The following is a 17,112-nucleotide window of genomic DNA, read 5'->3' as shown; positions in this document are numbered from 1 at the left end:
CAAAGGAAGGCCTACCATCAAGGGAAAACAATCACGTTCCCACGATTGAGAGATCGATCAACTCAAACTTAAACGGTGTTGATTGGAAGGGCTCACCTTGATATGATCTGCGCTAAAGCCTAATAAAGAAAGTGATCAGTGTTATGCTTTTTTACTGGGCCTTTTGTCCTACAGAAACAATATACTTTGTTTTCTTGTAGTATCTAATTTTTTTTCTCGTAGTAGATTTGGATAGTCGCAAGATATCAAAAACATATCCTAAGATCATGAAGGTGATTGCGAACCCAAAAAATCGGAACTTCATACTTAGCAAAATAATCTAAACTAAAAATCATTGGTGTGCTTGCTAAGATGTTTGCCTCTCTGTGGCTCTTTAGCAACTCTTTCCACTCATCTACAAATTACAACAACACGCCTACATACCTATTCATAATATACAAGCCATTACTCTCTTGGTTCCTCGTATCATTGAGGTCTACTTCTTGTTTCACTTTCTGAAACCTTTCTCCAACTTCTCCGGGCGTCGATGGATTGGCTCGAAAGATAAGCCTCTTTGGATTTCTCGACCTCTATTGCCTAATAATATGTATATCCACATAATCAAAACTCAGTATAATACTGATACACATACATTAGTTAGTAATGTATCATAGTATCATGTTCATGTTAATTGATATGATCTATGTACGTTATATAAGTGTCATTACCTTTTCATATAACTCCGATTGCTTCCTAAGCAGAGCGTTGTTCCTCTTCATTAGTGCAAGCACTTCTTCACTTTGCTTTTGATTCTCAGCTTGTAATTCCGCCAACTAAAAAATTCAAATCGAATAGTGTAAGATCACGAAGATTAATCATATTCACAAAGTAGTTAAGCTAATGATTCACTGTACGTAGTTAACTACCGTACATATATTTCGTCGTTAATTGCAAGTGAGGCTTGATTCTTCCACGTTAGTTTAATCATTTCTTCTCTAAGCTTTTGATTCTCCCGTGTCACTTTCTTTAAATCCGCCATCTGAAAAAAAGTACTACAAATTTTGAAATAGTTACGATAACAAAAAATCAGAATTGAACATCACTAATTACCTTCTTCAAACGATTTTCCATCTCAAAGGTGTTACGTTGATCACTGGTTCTGATGTAATTAGGTTTAATTATCCTGAAAAACGGGCGTATACTATATATACGATAGATCCTATTCATCCCTATATATTTAGTGATATATTCCTAACAGATTTTTGCAATTAAGTAAAATCTAAAAATATACAAAAAAAAAAGAAGATAATTCCGAATAATATGTGGGCTTAGGAATGTGATCATATCAACTGCAAACTGCTTTCTAGCCGCCCAACATAATCATAGGAACTAATGTGATTCTTATATTTATTCACATTCGTGTGTTCTTTTTATTTCTTTACAATGAATAAAACTATTGAAAAGCACATGACAAGGTTGATTCTTAAACTCCTTAGCAAGACATTCCAAGCTTACTCAACACTTCACACCATCAAATTATAATCTCCTAATTAAGATCTGCCCAACTCAAATGAAAAAAAAAACATAATTCTAAATGATGTCTGCACTTCACTCCTACTCCATCTTCCTTTCCATTTTCATAATCATCCTTAAATCATCAACAACAACAACATCCCAATCACATCTCTGCAGAACTTCTTGCGGTGACATTCCAATAAACTATCCTTTTGGCATCGACGATGGTTGTGGCAGCCCTTACTACAGACACATGCTCATTTGTTCCGACAACAACACCAAGCTTGAACTTAGAACACCATCTGGTAAATACCCTGTTAAGTCCATAAGCTACTCTGATCCTCACCTTCTTGTATCTGATCCATTCATGTGGAACTGTCAAGATCGAGATAACTTTCGACCCACGAGATCTTTCAGCATAGATTCAAGCACGCACTTCACTGTCTCCCCTCAAAACGACTACTTGTTCTTCAACTGCGATTCAGAGAAAGTGATCGTCGAGCCTAAACCGCTCTTCTGCGAGAGGTTTCCGGATAGATGCGACTCGTCATGCGATAGCTCGAGCTATCTGTGCAGACATTTGCCCGGGTGCGGTTCAGCTTTAGGTTCTAGGGTTTCTTGTTGCTCTTATTACCCGAAAGCAACTCAGTCTCTTAGGCTGATGCTACAGAACTGCGCGACGTATACAAGTGTGTACTGGAGGAGTACGGGTGCGGGGAATGCACCGTATGATCAGTTTCCGGAGTACGGGATTAGGGTTGATTTCGAGTTTCCGGTGACTACGAAGTGCCTTCTTTGCCAAGATACCACTAAAGGTGGTGGGGTTTGTGGATTTGATACGAGGACTCAGAATTTCTCTGTGTCTTTGCAAACAAGGAAATGTCACTACTCATTGTAATGGTAAATTCTTTCTTTCACAATTTTTTATTCCTCAAAACACTCCTTAATATTACAAATATTCAATCTTTTTAATATTTTTTTTGGCAGATACAAACCTTGTAAAGCATAAGCGCATTGGGGCAGTCGCTGGTAATCAAGCAAGATTACTTCTATGATTATCATACGATATTTTATTGGTCAACTATATGAATCGAGTTTGATATAATATAAATACTTGCGAGTTCTGACATGATATGAACAACAATGTTGCATGCTATCAGGAACGGTGACGGCGGTTTCTGCAGCCGGAGCGATTGGCGTTGGGGGTGGAGTCTTTTGGTACTTGAGGAAAGTGAGAGCCAAAGCTCCGGTCACTTGTGGAGTTCAAAGCAATGAGAACAGAATCTTCTGAAAGCATGAAAACATGTTTTAAAAAAAGAATTAGGAAAAAGCACAATCACACTCTTCTTTTGTCTTTTTCTTTTCTTCTTTGATTGTGTATACTACAAGTTTGGGATAAAAGAATTTTGTATCTTTTGATGCGTTTTATATAATTATATATGCAACTTATTCAACCAAACTAAAGTTCTAAAATATATATTTTCTAAATTAAAAATTTGTATTTGTTCTGACCGTTTCTTTTAACTAATTTTTGTGCGCTTGAAAGTTTGGAAAGGCAAGGGTATTTATTGAATACTTCCATGTCCTAAAAAATCTAGAAATCTTCCAATATAATTTGAAAGTTCTCCCGGCTTAAAAAAAAAAAGAGAAACCGCAAAACACATTAACGAAGAAGAAAAATTAATCAGCAGATCCTGCCGGAGTAGCAGCTGAGGGGACCGGCGGAAGAAGTAAGATTAGGGACGAGAGAACCGTCGTACACCGAAAACTCCTCTTCCCTTTCGTACAACGACGTGACTTTTCCGTTGCTAGACGGCTCAAAGTAAGCCCGTTCAACAAAACGTCTTTTGAAGATATCCATTTCCAACTCTTTCGATCATCTCCACTGTCTAGTCTCTTTGTCACCTTCATATATAGACAACACCTTTTTAATATTGAGTTTTCACGACGCAAATCTTATATCATTAATATAATAATTTAAAATGAGAAACCTGTTTTTTGCTAGGGTCATCAGGAGCAACAAAGTAGTTGCCTTCACTGAAGATGGTTGGATCAGCACTTCCACCGATCGCGTACATTTGCCATTTGTCGTATCTGTTGTTTGCTACATGCGCATACCCTCTCCTTACCCTGCCATGTCATCAATCTCATATCCACGTCAGAATATACTAATTTCATTCTGTTATACATACTATTAGTTAGTAAAATATATTTATATACCTAGGCATCCTCTCAATGAGACCCAATCCAAAATGGTTGAATGCAACTGTAACTTTCATAATTTTATCTTCCACATAGTTGTCGTTATGACCGAGCAACATCACCTTCATTAATATCAAAAGTTATCATTAATAGTCAATATTTTAAAAAGTTCAAATTTACTGTAAGTTGTAAATACTTACTTTATCATGTTGAGTGAAGTAATTATTAGAAATTGTGACGGCAGTGGAACCAAGTACCACATCGATCAATCCATCTTCAGACTGAGAAAAGTAACAATGATCGATCCAAACATTTGACGAATTAAAGACGGAGACTGCGTCACCGTCCGAGCCTAGACGTCTACCAATATGAGTCGGAGTGCTCCGTACCATACCATATTTACCCGGTTTGCAGTGGTGGATACTGATACCATGTACAATGACATGGCTCACGCCTTGGACCGTGATGCATGGTCCGTTCGCGATTTCCACTTTTGCTCCTCTTCCGTCAATGGTCTTGTAGCCGTTCATGATGAGCTCGTTTTTCAACACTATGCCCATGTCACGCTCGAATGTGATCCATAGCGGCTCGGTCTGGATCACGGCATGTCGTAGGGTTCCAGGGCTAGGGTTTTCAGGGTCGTCTTTTGAGCTTGTAACCACATAGATCGACCCGTCTTTGCCCCCAGCCGCGTATTTTCCGAATCCCACGCCGCAACCGGCTAGGTCACGACGGTTTGATTCCCAGTTAGGGTTTGTACGCCAGCAAGAATCGATTGGATTTTGTGACTCAACAAGAGAAGAAAAGAATATTGCAAAGAGAAGTGAAACTGCTAAGAAGAAAGAAGAAGCCATACTATTTTGCTTGAGTTAAACTATGTGTGTGGAAAACTGAAATGTATACACACGATATATATATAGTTCTGGTCAGCTAGAGAATCTGCTGCTAAAGGAAACTTGTATCGTCTTCCATTGCTCAAATCCCATATATCACTCCTGTAAATACTCAATCACAATTATCTCGGTAATCAATCTCTGTGATCAATCCGTATGTAAGGCTCTAATTGAGCTTTGCTTCTATATATAAGTTGTGACTCCCGCTATTCAATAATATGCAAAAGCACACAGCTTTACATAATCTACATATAATCTATCTATAAACGTATATATTTAAAATTTGAATTTTTTGTCGGCTTATAATTTTTTTGGGTCTATTAAATGTTAAGAGGCTACTATAACTTTGCTTCTAGGAATAAATTTAGTCAAATGACTCAAATGGAATGAAAGTTATACAATCATTTAAATTGCTAAACCATGCCAAAAAAAATTGCTAAAAAGGTACTTCTTGATCGATGCTCATAGTTATTGAAACAAGTGGTTGAACAAGTCTGAGATGGCGACTTTGGATTTTTTATGTTCATTAATCTCAGAAGTTTTGATCTATGCAAACAGTTATTTTTCTTTTGTAAAAATACAATTAAGTTTAGGTAAAAAGTAGTGATCGCTAGTCTTTTCTAACATAATTAATTAATAGTCTATGATTAATGAGTTTGGTACCAAAGACATTGCATTTTGACATGCATGGTCTCGACCGATGTATACAACATGGGGCCAGTTATGTGATTGAATTTGTCGGTAACTCGGCGCTTTTAATTAAATACATATATAAAACATATATAATACATGTATAAACTGTATGATAATATAGTTTAACTTCAATCTTTATAATTATACAACTCAATTTTTTTATTGCAAGATACATAATTATCCAAGTCTTAGTAAAAACAAAACTTGAAAGAAATTCTTTTAAAAGATGTAAAAATCGATTCTCCAAGCTAATTTGAATTCCGTCCCGGGTAAGAAGGATTCACATAATACACCTCAGATACAGGAATTCCGCTTCAATGTTAAAATACGAAAACAAAACAAACATGTTTGTGAATATTATAAGGGTATATATAGAAAGGTGAGTAATTAATCAGCAAGTCCTGCCGGAGTAGCAACGGAGAGGGCCGGCGGAGGAAGTGAGAGAAGGCACGAGAGAGCCGTGGGACACCGGAAACCACTCTGCTCTCCGTACAACGGCGTGACGGTTCCGTATCCAGACGGTACGAAGTAAGCTCCGTTCTTGAAAACGTCTTTTTGATGTTCTCCATTTCCACCTTCTCCAATCATATCCGCTTTCTATTCTCTTTGTCACCTGCACATATGCAGCATATACAATACTTATCATGACACCAGTTTCAAACAATGAGCCTTTCCATGTTAAAATCAATTGATAATGCATACATAATATATTGTATAAATACGTTATAGATTTCATGTTATTGTGGGATATTCTAACCGTAGTTATTTAATTGTCATTTTTTCTTCATTTCATATATATATATATAATATATATATATTATATATATATATATATATATTGTACATATATATGTGTGTGCTTTTTAGTTATAGAATTCAAATTTCAATATAATTTATATACATACATATGTTTCAAAGATTAATTACCTGTTTTTTGCTAGGGTCATCAGAAGCAACGAAGTAATTGCCTTCACTGAAGATTGTTGGATCAGCACTTCCTCCGATCGCATACATTTGCCATTTCTCGTATCTATTGTTTGCTATATGTGCATACCTCTCCTCACTCTGCCACGTCATCAACCCCATATACATGTCAGCAATTTCAAGATTTTATTCTGTCACTGATAACGTATATAATGTATACCTAGGCCATTCTCTCAATGAGACCCGGTCCAAAATGGTTGAATGCAATTTGTAACTCTCATAATCCTATCTTCCACATTATTGTCATTATGCCCGAGCAACATCACCTTCATCATACGAAAATAACATCAATATTCAGAATAAACACTCGCTAATAATTTGTGGAAGTTACAATGTAAATTTAAATGCTTACTTTATCGTGCTGTGTGAAGTAATTATTAGAAATAGTGACGGCCGTAGAAGCATGAAGCACATCGATCAAACCATCTTGACACCGAGAAAAGAAACAATGATCGATCCAAATATGTGAAGAATCAAATATGGCGATCGCGTCACCATCAGACCCTTTCCGGCTTCCAACATGGGTCGGGCTGCTCCGCACCCGACCTGACTTACCCGGTTTACAATCATGGATACTTATCCCATGTATAATGATATGGCTCACATGTTGGACCGTTATGCATGACCCGTATGCGATTTCCACCTTTACTCCTCTTCCGTCAATAGTCTTGTAGCTGTTCATGATGAGCTCGTTTTGCAACACTATGACCATGTCACGTGCGAATGTGATCCACAGCGGTTTAGATTGTATCACGGCGTGTCTTAGTGTTCCAGGTCTAGGGTTTTCAGGGTTGTCCGATGGGTTTGTAACCACGTAGACCGACCCGTATTTGCCCCCTATTGCGGCTTTACCGAACCCCACAGCGCAATCGGCTAGAGCGCGGCGGTTAGATGCCCAATTAGGGTTTCTACGCCAGCATGAATCGATTGGATTTAGTAATGGTTTTGGGGTGGGGTAATAACTATTACTGTAAGCAGCCTCTACAAGAGAATAAGAGAAAGCTGCAAAGAGAACTGTAACTGATAATAAGAGAGAAGCCATTTTTGCTTGATGATGGGAGGCTTGATTTGAACTGTGTGTGGGATATATATACACGACATATATGAGCCAGACATTATTAAACAATCATTAATTAGCATCTAAGTATATGATTTTATGTGTGTGTTTGAAAGATGAGAAGGTGGGACACACGGATAGCGCTGACTAATGAAATGAAACTTATATCATCATTTGAATTTGAATTGTAATAGAAGTACTTCTTCGGTCGATGCTCCTATAGGTAGACGTGGTTGCACGAGTTTGAGATGACGACGGTTTGGTTTTGACTTTGCAATTTTTACTTCAACTTGTTTAATATAATGCTCTTTTATTTGAATACAACTGAAAAAGTACATATAGAATACTATCTGAGACGGCAATTAACAAATGGCATTATTATCGCTTTGTTATAGGCAGAAAAGTCAACTTCCGCCAAAATCCGTACATTCACATTCGCTTTTATAGAGTAAAATGGGAATCGGACAATGTTGTACTTTTAGAAAAAAGTTATGATTACTAGTTTAGGGTGGGAGTTCGGAAATCGGTGTTTGGTTCGAATCTATTCGGATTTTGGATTTCGAGTTTTTAAACTCAAAAATTTTAGTTTCATTCGGATATTTATAAATTTCGGTTAGGATCTGGTTCGGATCTTTGTAGATTCGATTCAAGTTCAGGTTTAAATCACCCATTTAAATTATTATTAATTTTAAATTTCATTATATGTTTTAAATTTCTCAAAATCTATAAACAAAACAATGAGTAACATATAAATTTGAATAAGATATATCAAAATACATAAATTAACATATAAATTAGTTTGGTTTGAATATTTGGATTGGGAATCATAGATATTTTAAGTATGTTTGGTGTTTTGAGTATACTTTAGCTATCTCAGATATTTACTTTTAACTATTTCTATATAATTTCAAGTATTTTGGACAACTTAAAAGTATCTTATATGTTTTATATGTTTTTATTATATATCAAATCTGAAAATAATTAATATATTTATATGTATAAATCTATTTTGGATACATTCGGCTTCTGAAATACTTCGGTTCAGATCAGATTCGGTTTCGGTTCTCTAAATACCAAAATTTTGAACCTATTCAGATATTTAATCAATTTTGGTCGGGTTCGATACTATTATTTCTGAAAAATCCGATTTGGTTCTTTGGATTTAGATTTTTTGCGCAGTCTTAAAACCTTCAAGTCTATGTAAAATATACTTCAGGCATGATAATAAATGTACAGATTATTATTGTTTACGACTATTGGATTTCTTACTAATTATATCATCACTTTCTTTGAAATGAATAGACTCAAACCAAAAGAAAAAAAAAAGACCAATGGTTAATTACCATCAAAAGTTAAACTTTAGGAAATGTTTTGTTTTACATATTGTTATTGGGAGATAGAAATTTCACTTTGAAAATATAAATGTATTATGATTTATTGCATGCTTGTTATAACTCATTTTATAAAAAAAATGAATGATATGAAATGCTGTTTAGCAGATGTATTTATATATACACACAAAATAATGAGATAAATTCTGTTGGAGTTGTCCAAATACGCCTTGTTATTCAGTCTTCACCAACCAGAAGCATCTGCCCAAACATCTTAAACGAGAATAACCATCTTTTGCGCAAGAACAATGCAATTCCCAAAAATGTTGAGTTTAAATATTCTTTGATATTCCTTTTTGTAATACTTACACCACAGTACCTATTAAAATGTGACAAAAAGCTTGAATGAAGTATTCATGACACCGTCTAACTTAGTTATGTTTAGATTTCGTAATAAGTAATAAATGAAACTGTATATGAGAAACCAAAAACGTTGTTGAAGATTAAACAGTAACACAATAATGATGACAAACATTTACAAGACCTTTCAAAAAAAAATTAAGCTAGATATAATGATTTTATTTGTTCCAGATTGTAATATGAATGTAATCCAATTTAAACCAACAAATCAAATATTTTTTCTCAGTAACCTTAATACACTCATGTTTCTTTAAGCATAGGCATAGCTGCACATGCCGTATGCACATCTCCCTTTGTTGCACTTCTTAAAGCAACCTCCACAGTGTCTCTTATCAAACATCGGGTTAACACAATATCCGTTGCAACATATCTCCGAGTATTGACAGCTTTTCCCACATCTTCCACAGTTGAATTTGTTGGTCCTCAAGTCCACACACCTCTCACGACAACAAGCAGTGCCTGAACTGCCTTTGAGACGACATACTCTGGGGCTTTTGTCACATGTCATTGCTGCACTTCGGTTCCAACCTTTTCTCCCCCGTGTACAGGCTATCAACCGACCATATCTGTCTCGGTGGTTCGCTTCAACCCTTAGCGGTTCGCTAAGTGTTAAACCAATGGCTAAGACCACTAGGACCACCACAACGAAATTGGATATCTTGAATGTATTCATTCTTTTATCGCCTTTCCAGAATTTAAAGGAGAGAAAGTGCAAACATTTTTTTGTATGGGAATGTGTGCTTGCGTGTGTTTGTATGTGTATGAATGTATTTGGATGAAGAGGTAACAAAGGACGGGAATGGTATTTATACACGAGGGAGTGATGCCACAGGTCAACGAAGAAGTGTTTGAAAAATTAGGTCTTCTAAGAAAAGTATTTGACTTTTGTATACTCTTCTAGTGGAGTAGTCTATTTCGAAGGGTTGATATTTAGAAGAATGAACGAGTTAGGCTCGCGTAGAAAAAGCAAAATCAATAAGAATTTTAAATTAGGCAGAACAAAAGTAACACGTGAAACTCATTTGACATCATCAATAATACAAATTAACTAATAACATGAAAAGATGGTTACAAAGAATCGAACAATAAGATGTCCGAGTTCTTTTTTCTGATAGCGAGATATCGGAGTTATTTTGATTTTTGAAGATTTTGTCCCCTAACCGGGGCTTCTAGCTCAGTTGGTAAAGGGTTCACAGCTGTGAGTTCCGCCACCTGGGTTCGAATCCTGGCCACTGGGGAATTAACATTTCGGCATCGCCAGGGACAGAGGACCGACATGTGGCAACACGTGACTAGTCTGGACCACTTCTGTGGGGCCAGGATACCTCTGTATAATTCAAAAAAAAAAAAAAAGATTTTGTCCCCACTAGCTTGACAAAGAAAAGAGGCAACCAGCACAGTGGAGGATCCAGCGAGATATTTAGTTAGGGGTTCAACACTATACTAACAAAAATAAATTGAATTGGAGGCACTTTTCATGTTTATTCAGTAAATTAAAAATAATTTAACTAAAATAACATATATTATTAATGCAAATTTTTAAAAAAAAAACAGTCGGGGGAACCTGACTTCATTGCCGTTGACATTGCCGTTGACGTACGTCCGCTCCTGAACCAGCATTGTAATGTCTCGATCGCGTACGGTAGTGGATTTTATACCTTTTATGACAACCAATCACATAATTTTAGGATTTTGAAAGAGTTTACTTATATGTATAAAAATAGGGTAGTTAAGTACGTTCAGATGTTAGCTTACCACTTACCAGCGTCTTTTAGCATCTTGAATAGCTTATAAACCCTTTAATTAATGAATTGCCTATAATGTTACAATTTTAATCGAATTATTTGAAGGACATCAGCTCTGAAACTATAAAAGACACTAGAACAAGTTTAAAGATATATATTACAAACGTTAAAACGACTGGTTCTCCGTGAAATATAGGATTGGATAATAAATAGATCAAAGACAAACCGTGGTATAGTTTTGCGATTAGTTATTCGACACTACGGTTAGCACGATATTTATGTCACAAAGATAAAAACGCCAAGAACGTGTTATTATAACAAAATTCACAAGTATCATTGCTATATCTATCAACAGCTGCAAGACTGTACCACATTGGAAATATAAATCGCTGCTCACAGTTGACATAACCCAACTTAAAAACTGTTATAAGAGCACTCGGATCCGAATCACCGATCCTCGCTCGGACACTTCCAACAAAGCTTCTCTAGCTTTTCTAACTAAAATAATAGTAACTGATGTTTCTTCCACTGCTAATTGCCGCGTTCACTTTCCGTAATTTTAACACGGTTATGATAGATTTTCAACGAAAATATGATTATGAACATTAACATACAATTTAGAAAAAATGAGTTTTCTTTTTTAAGATTCAGTGTTTTTAGCATTCAGTAGCATTTAAGTAGCATTTAAGCTGCTATTTAACGGGCACTGCGGTCTCTTTTTAGAACATGGGGTTTAGGCAACATCTTATACGTATTTTTCTTTGCTACTGAAAAGGTACTAAAAAAAAAAGCAATCCATATACAAAATCTTGAGTGAATAAACAAAGAGATCATCTCCAACATGGCTGATTCTGTTTCTTTCTGTACCGTACAAAACCAACCCGGTTAAGTAAAGTTTTTCTGACTATCCCTATGATGGTGAACGCAAAGAACCGCAGCTAGCATGACTAGCTGCTGGCGTAGTCATCCGAGACTGACGTTTGGTCGGCACGGTAACACATTCTTCGTCCGTATCCCCGAGGCAATAACCGGAAATCTCAGACCGAACATCTTCATATTCATCGTCTTTGAAAACCGGATGAATATATGCTTTCTTAAGATAAGGTTTCAGGTTAAAGTTCGGTTCTCTTGCTTTTTCCAATGTATCTTTAATCATAGCTTCCTGTAAACCAAACCAAATGAGATCAACAACACATACTTAAACCAAAAACCAGCCTACAAGAATTTTACTGACCTGCAAGGGATGGCGGAGAAAAGCCGGTTCGAACCGGCCTTTGCAGAACCGGTGAAAGAAAAAGGTGAGGACCGGTAAGGCGATGAGGAAAGGAGTGGACTGAGCAGCTCCTTTAGTGCTCATTAGTCCAAGTAAAAGAACTTGTGAGATGATCAACGCCGATATTATACGTCCATGAACATCAGGCCAGAACCTACCCGCGCTTTCGTATTCTTGATTGTACACATTTATGATCTGCAACCAAAACCGAACAACTTTGTGTGATCGATCAATCTTGAAGATGTTATAAAGAATGAAACAGAGTCTTTGCTTTTAGTATTATACCTGGTGACGAAAGACGAGGTAAGCCAATGCGAAAAAGATTATAATGAAAGGGAGTAGAACAGGAGTGACAGGGGCGTAGACAAGACCAAGGAGGAAGTAGAGTTGAATCCTAGGCTCAGTCGCATGGAAGTTGATCTGTCCAGGGTTCATTGCTTCTTCTCTATCCTTTTCAGTTTTCACCAAGAAGAAGTTCTTTACATGGAAAAAGATTAGAGGTTTTAACCTCAGTATCTCCCCTGCAATTCCCGCCCAACCATCCACCATTATATACGTGATAAAGAACGTCGCCTTTATTGGTATCGCTACTCCAACCGTCCTAGGAATCCTGACAAAGTCACAAAGAACATAAGCTCAAACAGATAGAAACAGAGAAAAAACAGAGAAGGGGAGACTTACTGATTAGCAGATTGTTTAAGGAAAGAATCAAGCTGTTCAAAAGCAGAACCGGTGACAATGCTTCCGAGGAAGACGTTGACGAGGTTGAAGATGTAATAACGAAAAGCAGCTCTTCTCTCCAAAGATGATAACGATACAAACCCTTCGAACTTGGACATGACCATCAAAATGCTTGGCAGAAATATTATAAAGAGCTTCAACGCGATACCAGGAAGAAAACCTTGAATTACAGACTTAACAAGATCACTGCAAAAAAAAAAACATAACAAACTCAACATCTCCATTCATACAAGGCCGTTTGATAACACGTGCAAGTAGAGCAGTCGAACATGATCCATAAAAGAAATTTAAGAATTTTTCATCAATATATACATAAATTATGGTCTGAATCTTTAAAATTTAGATATAGTATTGACTAATTTAGAGTTTGTAATTTATAAAAAACGTTAAACATATATAAATACAACTATTAATTGCTAAAACTATTTCATATATCATACATAACTAACTAGTCAATAGGGAGAGAGAGAGTTACTTCTCTATGATGGGTTTGAGGAAAGGAGCAGACTTCTCTATGCCTTCGATGCTCGCCAAGGACTGAACAAAGGCTATTGGGATCATGAAGAAGAAAGTGAGGAAGAAGAAGGCAACGTGCATTATAAGTCTTCTCACTGTTAGAGAGACGTAAGGAATCGCTAGGTTTGACCAAAACACCTCACGTGCCTCGGGAGCCCATTCGGTTAACCACTCGGTCGGGTTTCTAGACTGTTGTGTCTGTGCACAAACCGCAGCTCCCCAACGTGTTTTAAAAGAGACAAAAGCTGCTGGCATTACGCTCTTGTCATCTTTCTTTACTTTCCTCCTTTCCTCCATTATCTACAAAAAAATAAAAATAAAACCCATTTTTTCAATTATCTTCAATGGTTTCTACCATTTGTAGAAAGAAGTGAGAAGAGAGTACACACTTACTTGGTCGTTTAGTTTCTCGATCTCAGCTATGTAATGATCGATGGCATCAACTTTCTCTCCCCATAGCCCGAGAAATCCCGTCTGGATTCACAAAAAAGAAGACAGTATTAAAGACAAAAGCAAGCTTGTTTTTTAAGTTTGTGTCTTAAAGAGTCTTGAACAGTTTACCTTAATCATTGGTCTTTGATCCTGGTTCCTTGTATACTTCAACTGGTAATAGTCAAGCCAGTTCTGTGTGCTCCTCTTCTTCTCCACTAAATCCGCCAAATCGTTTGCATTGTACACAACTTGATGTGTAAGGTAATGGTCTGGATGGTTAACAAGGAAGAAATGCTCCACGCTCTCACTAATGGACTCATCTGGATCCGATGGTACATTCCTTACCAAAACCTGTGAAAACAAAACCAGGTCAACATCAAGAAGCAGAGCTGATTATATAGTAAGTAGCTTTACCGTGAATTGATCAGGACGTCTTTGCTCGGACTGGAGAAATGATAAACGCATAGAAGCTACTTTCTCATACTCTTTCATTAGAACATAGCAAGTCCAGAACGTGAATGCATAAGCCATCACGAGATGAGTCCAAAACCTCTCTGATCCACGTTCCACATTTGAGATTGATAACTTATCAATATCACTAGATGTTACGTTACGTAGCTTTGCTAGTTGCAGCCCGTCGCTTGTCCAATTAACAGGTACAAGAATCGACCATGCAAGTAACGCTATCGGTACAAAGATTTTAAGTCTGCAGAAAAAAAAACAGAGAATAAAATCAAACAATGCAAAATCAACAAGAAAAAGGTTCAAAACAATTAATACCCTATCAAGTAAATCCTCAAGTAGACCGCAGAATCCAAACCGGCATGATCAATAAGCTCAGGCTCGGGCATCTTCAGAGCAGCGGGCATCCAGTTCAAGAAACGTAGGTAGGAGCCTAAGTTTACGTTGACAAACTTGCTGACAAGAGCACCAGAATGCAAAGGGCTGCTTCTTATACCTTTGAGATACCATTTAGGAAAATAAACTCTGTCGTTGAAAGGTTGAATCCTCAAGATTGCAAACGCCAACAGGAAGATGATGGCAGTGATTATGTTGATCGTTGCAGCTACTCCAATATCTCCTAGTGTTGCCATCTCTTAGCTTCTTCTATCAAAATCTAAAACTTCGCTTAAATCGAATCCTTCACCTGCAAAAATTTTCAGACCAAAAATCTATATGTAAAAAGCTCGTTGAATTTAAAAGCTTCACCAACAAAATATTCAGCACTAAATATATTTATTTATTTCTTGTGGTTCTGTCTTTCTTTGTTTTATATGGAAATATATATATTCAAAGATTTAAAATAAAATGATAAAGTCAATAAAATCTTTACAAAAAAGGATATTGGTAATGCATAATTCATTAATTTGTAAGAAATTTGCCACAGGATTACCGAAAAAAACAAGAGATTCTCTTTAATTAAATTTCATTCCTTAATAAGTCTATTGTTTTTCTCATCCTCATATTCCTCTAATTACTCACTAATATAAAAAAGAAAATAATGGAATAAAAATATGTACTAATAAAACAGTGACATAAGAGTCCAGAGATTTCCTGTTAAGATTAAAAAAATTCAAAGTTCAAGACTTTTTAAGATCATGAAAGAGAAACTACTAAGTTTTTTTTTTTTGAGAAACTAGAGAAAACTGCTAAGTTATAGATTGAAATTGAATTAATCTTTTTGACCAAAATCTCTAAGATTTTATTTTCTTTTGCAGTAACTTCTCTTTTAGACAAAGAAACTACCTTTTTCATGAAACTTCTAGAGAAGCAATCTAACCAGTAGATTATTCGTATACAGAGAAAAATATCAGTTGAAGGAGAAAAGCTGAAACTAACCTAGAGAACCAGATTGCTGAAACAAAAGGTTTCTTTAGATTGTTGTTACTCTCCACGGCAGAAGCTTGACAAGTACTCTGCAACTCTTGTAAACTGGAAAGACTGATCTTTAGTCTGCGCGCATTAATAACAAAAAGAAAGGAAGAGAAAAATAAAGACGCTGTGAGGTTTTAATTGAACTGTGAAAAACGCTGAAAAAACACGGAAGAGGAAGAAAGAGGCAGGATGAGGAAGAAGAAAGATTTTTTTTAAACCTTTGACACCGAAAAGTTTTTTTCCTCATCTTTTTATATTCTTTATGATCAGTGGGTGATGAATATAATAAGGTTACGTTGGTCCCCGTATTGTCTCGGGCTCTTTTTCCAAAGTTAAAATTAAATCCTGATAGTCTTTCTCAGGTTTGCTTTAAATTCACTATTTATTTAGGAGTATTTGTCAGGCGTTAAGTAACCCCATACTTTTTTTTAATTTTAATTGCGTCCTATACGCATTTTCATCTTGTAACTTTTTTATAATTTTTTTTTGAAACTTAAAAAAAAAAAGATTAGTTCTGACAAAAAAAAAGATTAGTTAATATTTCAGATGTAAGATGAGATGAAGTATAATATGTTAATATAGTTTGTTTTATAATACGATGATTAGTAACAAACTAATATAATTATATAAATAGTGAAAACATTTTTCTAAACATTTTAGGTTAGTAAAATTATTCTGAATAATCAACAAAATTTTCAGAATAAATGTGAAAAGTTAGAGGAACAAACTGAAATGCATGGAAAATAAAGAGAATTTGTGTTTCATATACAAAGAAAACTTACTATTTAGCTAGGTGGATATGTCAGTATTGCTAAATAAAAAATTGATTAGTATATTATGGGGGGTCATATGAAATACAAAATAAAAAAAGTTGATTAGTAGATGGCAAGTAGTTATCAATTAATTTGTCAATTCTCATTAGATTTGATTCAGAAAGAAGCTTTGCTGCGTTAGATGCCACGTGGGGGCGGCAAACGTTAGATGCCCCGTGGGGCAGCAACGGTGGACTCCGCGTTCGTATCACGTGGCCTTCTCTTTTGATTCAAGCGAGCACAATGGAGAATGTCACGCGCCGTGGGTTCGAGCGTGAGTGCACTAATCCAATATTAAATGTATTTTTCTTATATAGCAACAAGAGGGCTGGCAACGGTAACTACAATTGAATAACAATTTGTCTGATCAAGTTACAAAATTTTGGATGGATATACAAAAAAGTATTTTATTTCAATTTTTTTTGGAACTGAAACCATAAAATGTTGGTTGTATTTTCACTAGAATTTGGTTCCAAAACAACATGATAATTATATAAAAAATGCGTAAAATATGTCACGTGACATCACAGTTAAAGTATTTTTACTTTAGTTTTTAACTTCGAAAAAGAAAATCCATTGTTGCTTGAAACGCTAGTTGGGATGGGATGCACATCTGATCAATTCTACTAATTAAAATATGCTAG

At 35.8% G+C, this 17,112-nt stretch overlaps 4 protein-coding genes, 1 non-coding gene and 1 pseudogene across 5 annotated transcripts; 1 reads left to right on the top strand and 5 right to left on the bottom strand.

The window, feature by feature from the left end:
• Window positions 1-342: 342 nt before the first annotated feature.
• On the bottom strand, window positions 343-1,180 carry LOC108843508 (uncharacterized). The gene is made up of 4 exons (XM_018616725.2): window positions 1,090-1,180; window positions 911-1,018; window positions 708-812; window positions 343-576 (listed from the first exon to the last, which is right to left on the bottom strand). The coding sequence occupies exons 1-4, from the start codon at window positions 1,108-1,110 to the stop codon at window positions 466-468; spliced, it is 345 nt and encodes a 114-aa protein (XP_018472227.2). The 5' UTR covers window positions 1,111-1,180; the 3' UTR covers window positions 343-465.
• Window positions 1,181-1,507: 327 nt separating this feature from the next.
• Window positions 1,508-2,953, top strand: LOC108853303 (uncharacterized). Its single transcript, XR_008938066.1, has 3 exons — window positions 1,508-2,394; window positions 2,482-2,523; window positions 2,655-2,953. It is a non-coding gene; the product is annotated as an uncharacterized LOC108853303 (transcript).
• Window positions 2,954-3,078: 125 nt separating this feature from the next.
• Window positions 3,079-4,693, bottom strand: LOC108859436 (putative pectate lyase 2; annotated as a pseudogene).
• An 836-nt stretch (window positions 4,694-5,529) lies between these two features.
• On the bottom strand, window positions 5,530-7,341 carry LOC108859334 (putative pectate lyase 2). The gene is given in 7 exon segments (XM_018633229.2): window positions 5,530-5,768; window positions 5,771-5,837; window positions 5,839-5,895; window positions 6,210-6,347; window positions 6,427-6,474; window positions 6,476-6,532; window positions 6,619-7,341. Coding segments are annotated over 7 exon segments (1,152 nt in total). The 5' UTR covers window positions 7,309-7,341; the 3' UTR covers window positions 5,530-5,673.
• Window positions 7,342-9,163: 1,822 nt separating this feature from the next.
• Window positions 9,164-10,429, bottom strand: LOC108811663 (stigma-specific STIG1-like protein 3). Its single transcript, XM_018583753.2, has one exon. The coding sequence runs from the start codon at window positions 9,745-9,747 to the stop codon at window positions 9,325-9,327; it is 423 nt and encodes a 140-aa protein (XP_018439255.2). The 5' UTR covers window positions 9,748-10,429; the 3' UTR covers window positions 9,164-9,324.
• Window positions 10,430-11,593: 1,164 nt separating this feature from the next.
• Window positions 11,594-15,867, bottom strand: LOC108811655 (CSC1-like protein At1g11960). The gene is made up of 10 exons (XM_018583742.2): window positions 15,621-15,867; window positions 14,562-14,928; window positions 14,196-14,487; window positions 13,911-14,132; window positions 13,743-13,823; window positions 13,309-13,649; window positions 12,774-13,019; window positions 12,378-12,702; window positions 12,054-12,287; window positions 11,594-11,981 (listed from the first exon to the last, which is right to left on the bottom strand). The coding sequence occupies exons 2-10, from the start codon at window positions 14,873-14,875 to the stop codon at window positions 11,730-11,732; spliced, it is 2,307 nt and encodes a 768-aa protein (XP_018439244.1). The 5' UTR covers window positions 14,876-14,928; window positions 15,621-15,867; the 3' UTR covers window positions 11,594-11,729.
• Window positions 15,868-17,112: the final 1,245 nt, after the last annotated feature.

This window comes from Raphanus sativus, chromosome 1 (assembly GCF_000801105.2).
Source record: "Raphanus sativus cultivar WK10039 chromosome 1, ASM80110v3, whole genome shotgun sequence".
In the NCBI taxonomy this organism is placed as follows: Eukaryota; Viridiplantae; Streptophyta; class Magnoliopsida; order Brassicales; family Brassicaceae; genus Raphanus; species Raphanus sativus.
The sequence above is the reverse complement of the archived record's forward strand: the minus strand, read 5'-3'. Positions and strand labels throughout refer to the sequence as shown.

Bases quoted from the DNA above. Each gene is read 5' to 3' on its own strand.
- LOC108811663 (XM_018583753.2), bottom strand. From the start codon at position 9,747: ATGAATACATTCAAGATATCCAATTTCGTTGTGGTGGTCCTAGTGGTC.
- LOC108811655 (XM_018583742.2), bottom strand. From the start codon at position 14,875: ATGGCAACACTAGGAGATATTGGAGTAGCTGCAACGATCAACATAATC. The intron at 14,133-14,195 runs GTAAAGCTACTT...TTGTTTTCACAG, and splicing joins GACGTCCTGATCAATTCACG to GTTTTGGTAAGGAATGTACC. The intron at 12,288-12,377 runs GTATAATACTAA...TTTTGGTTGCAG, and splicing joins ACCTCGTCTTTCGTCACCAG to ATCATAAATGTGTACAATCA.
- LOC108843508 (XM_018616725.2), bottom strand. From the start codon at position 1,110: ATGGAAAATCGTTTGAAGAAG. The intron at 1,019-1,089 runs GTAATTAGTGAT...ACTTTTTTTCAG, and splicing joins TGGAAAATCGTTTGAAGAAG to ATGGCGGATTTAAAGAAAGT. The intron at 813-910 runs GTACGGTAGTTA...TGAATTTTTTAG, and splicing joins CAATTAACGACGAAATATAT to TTGGCGGAATTACAAGCTGA.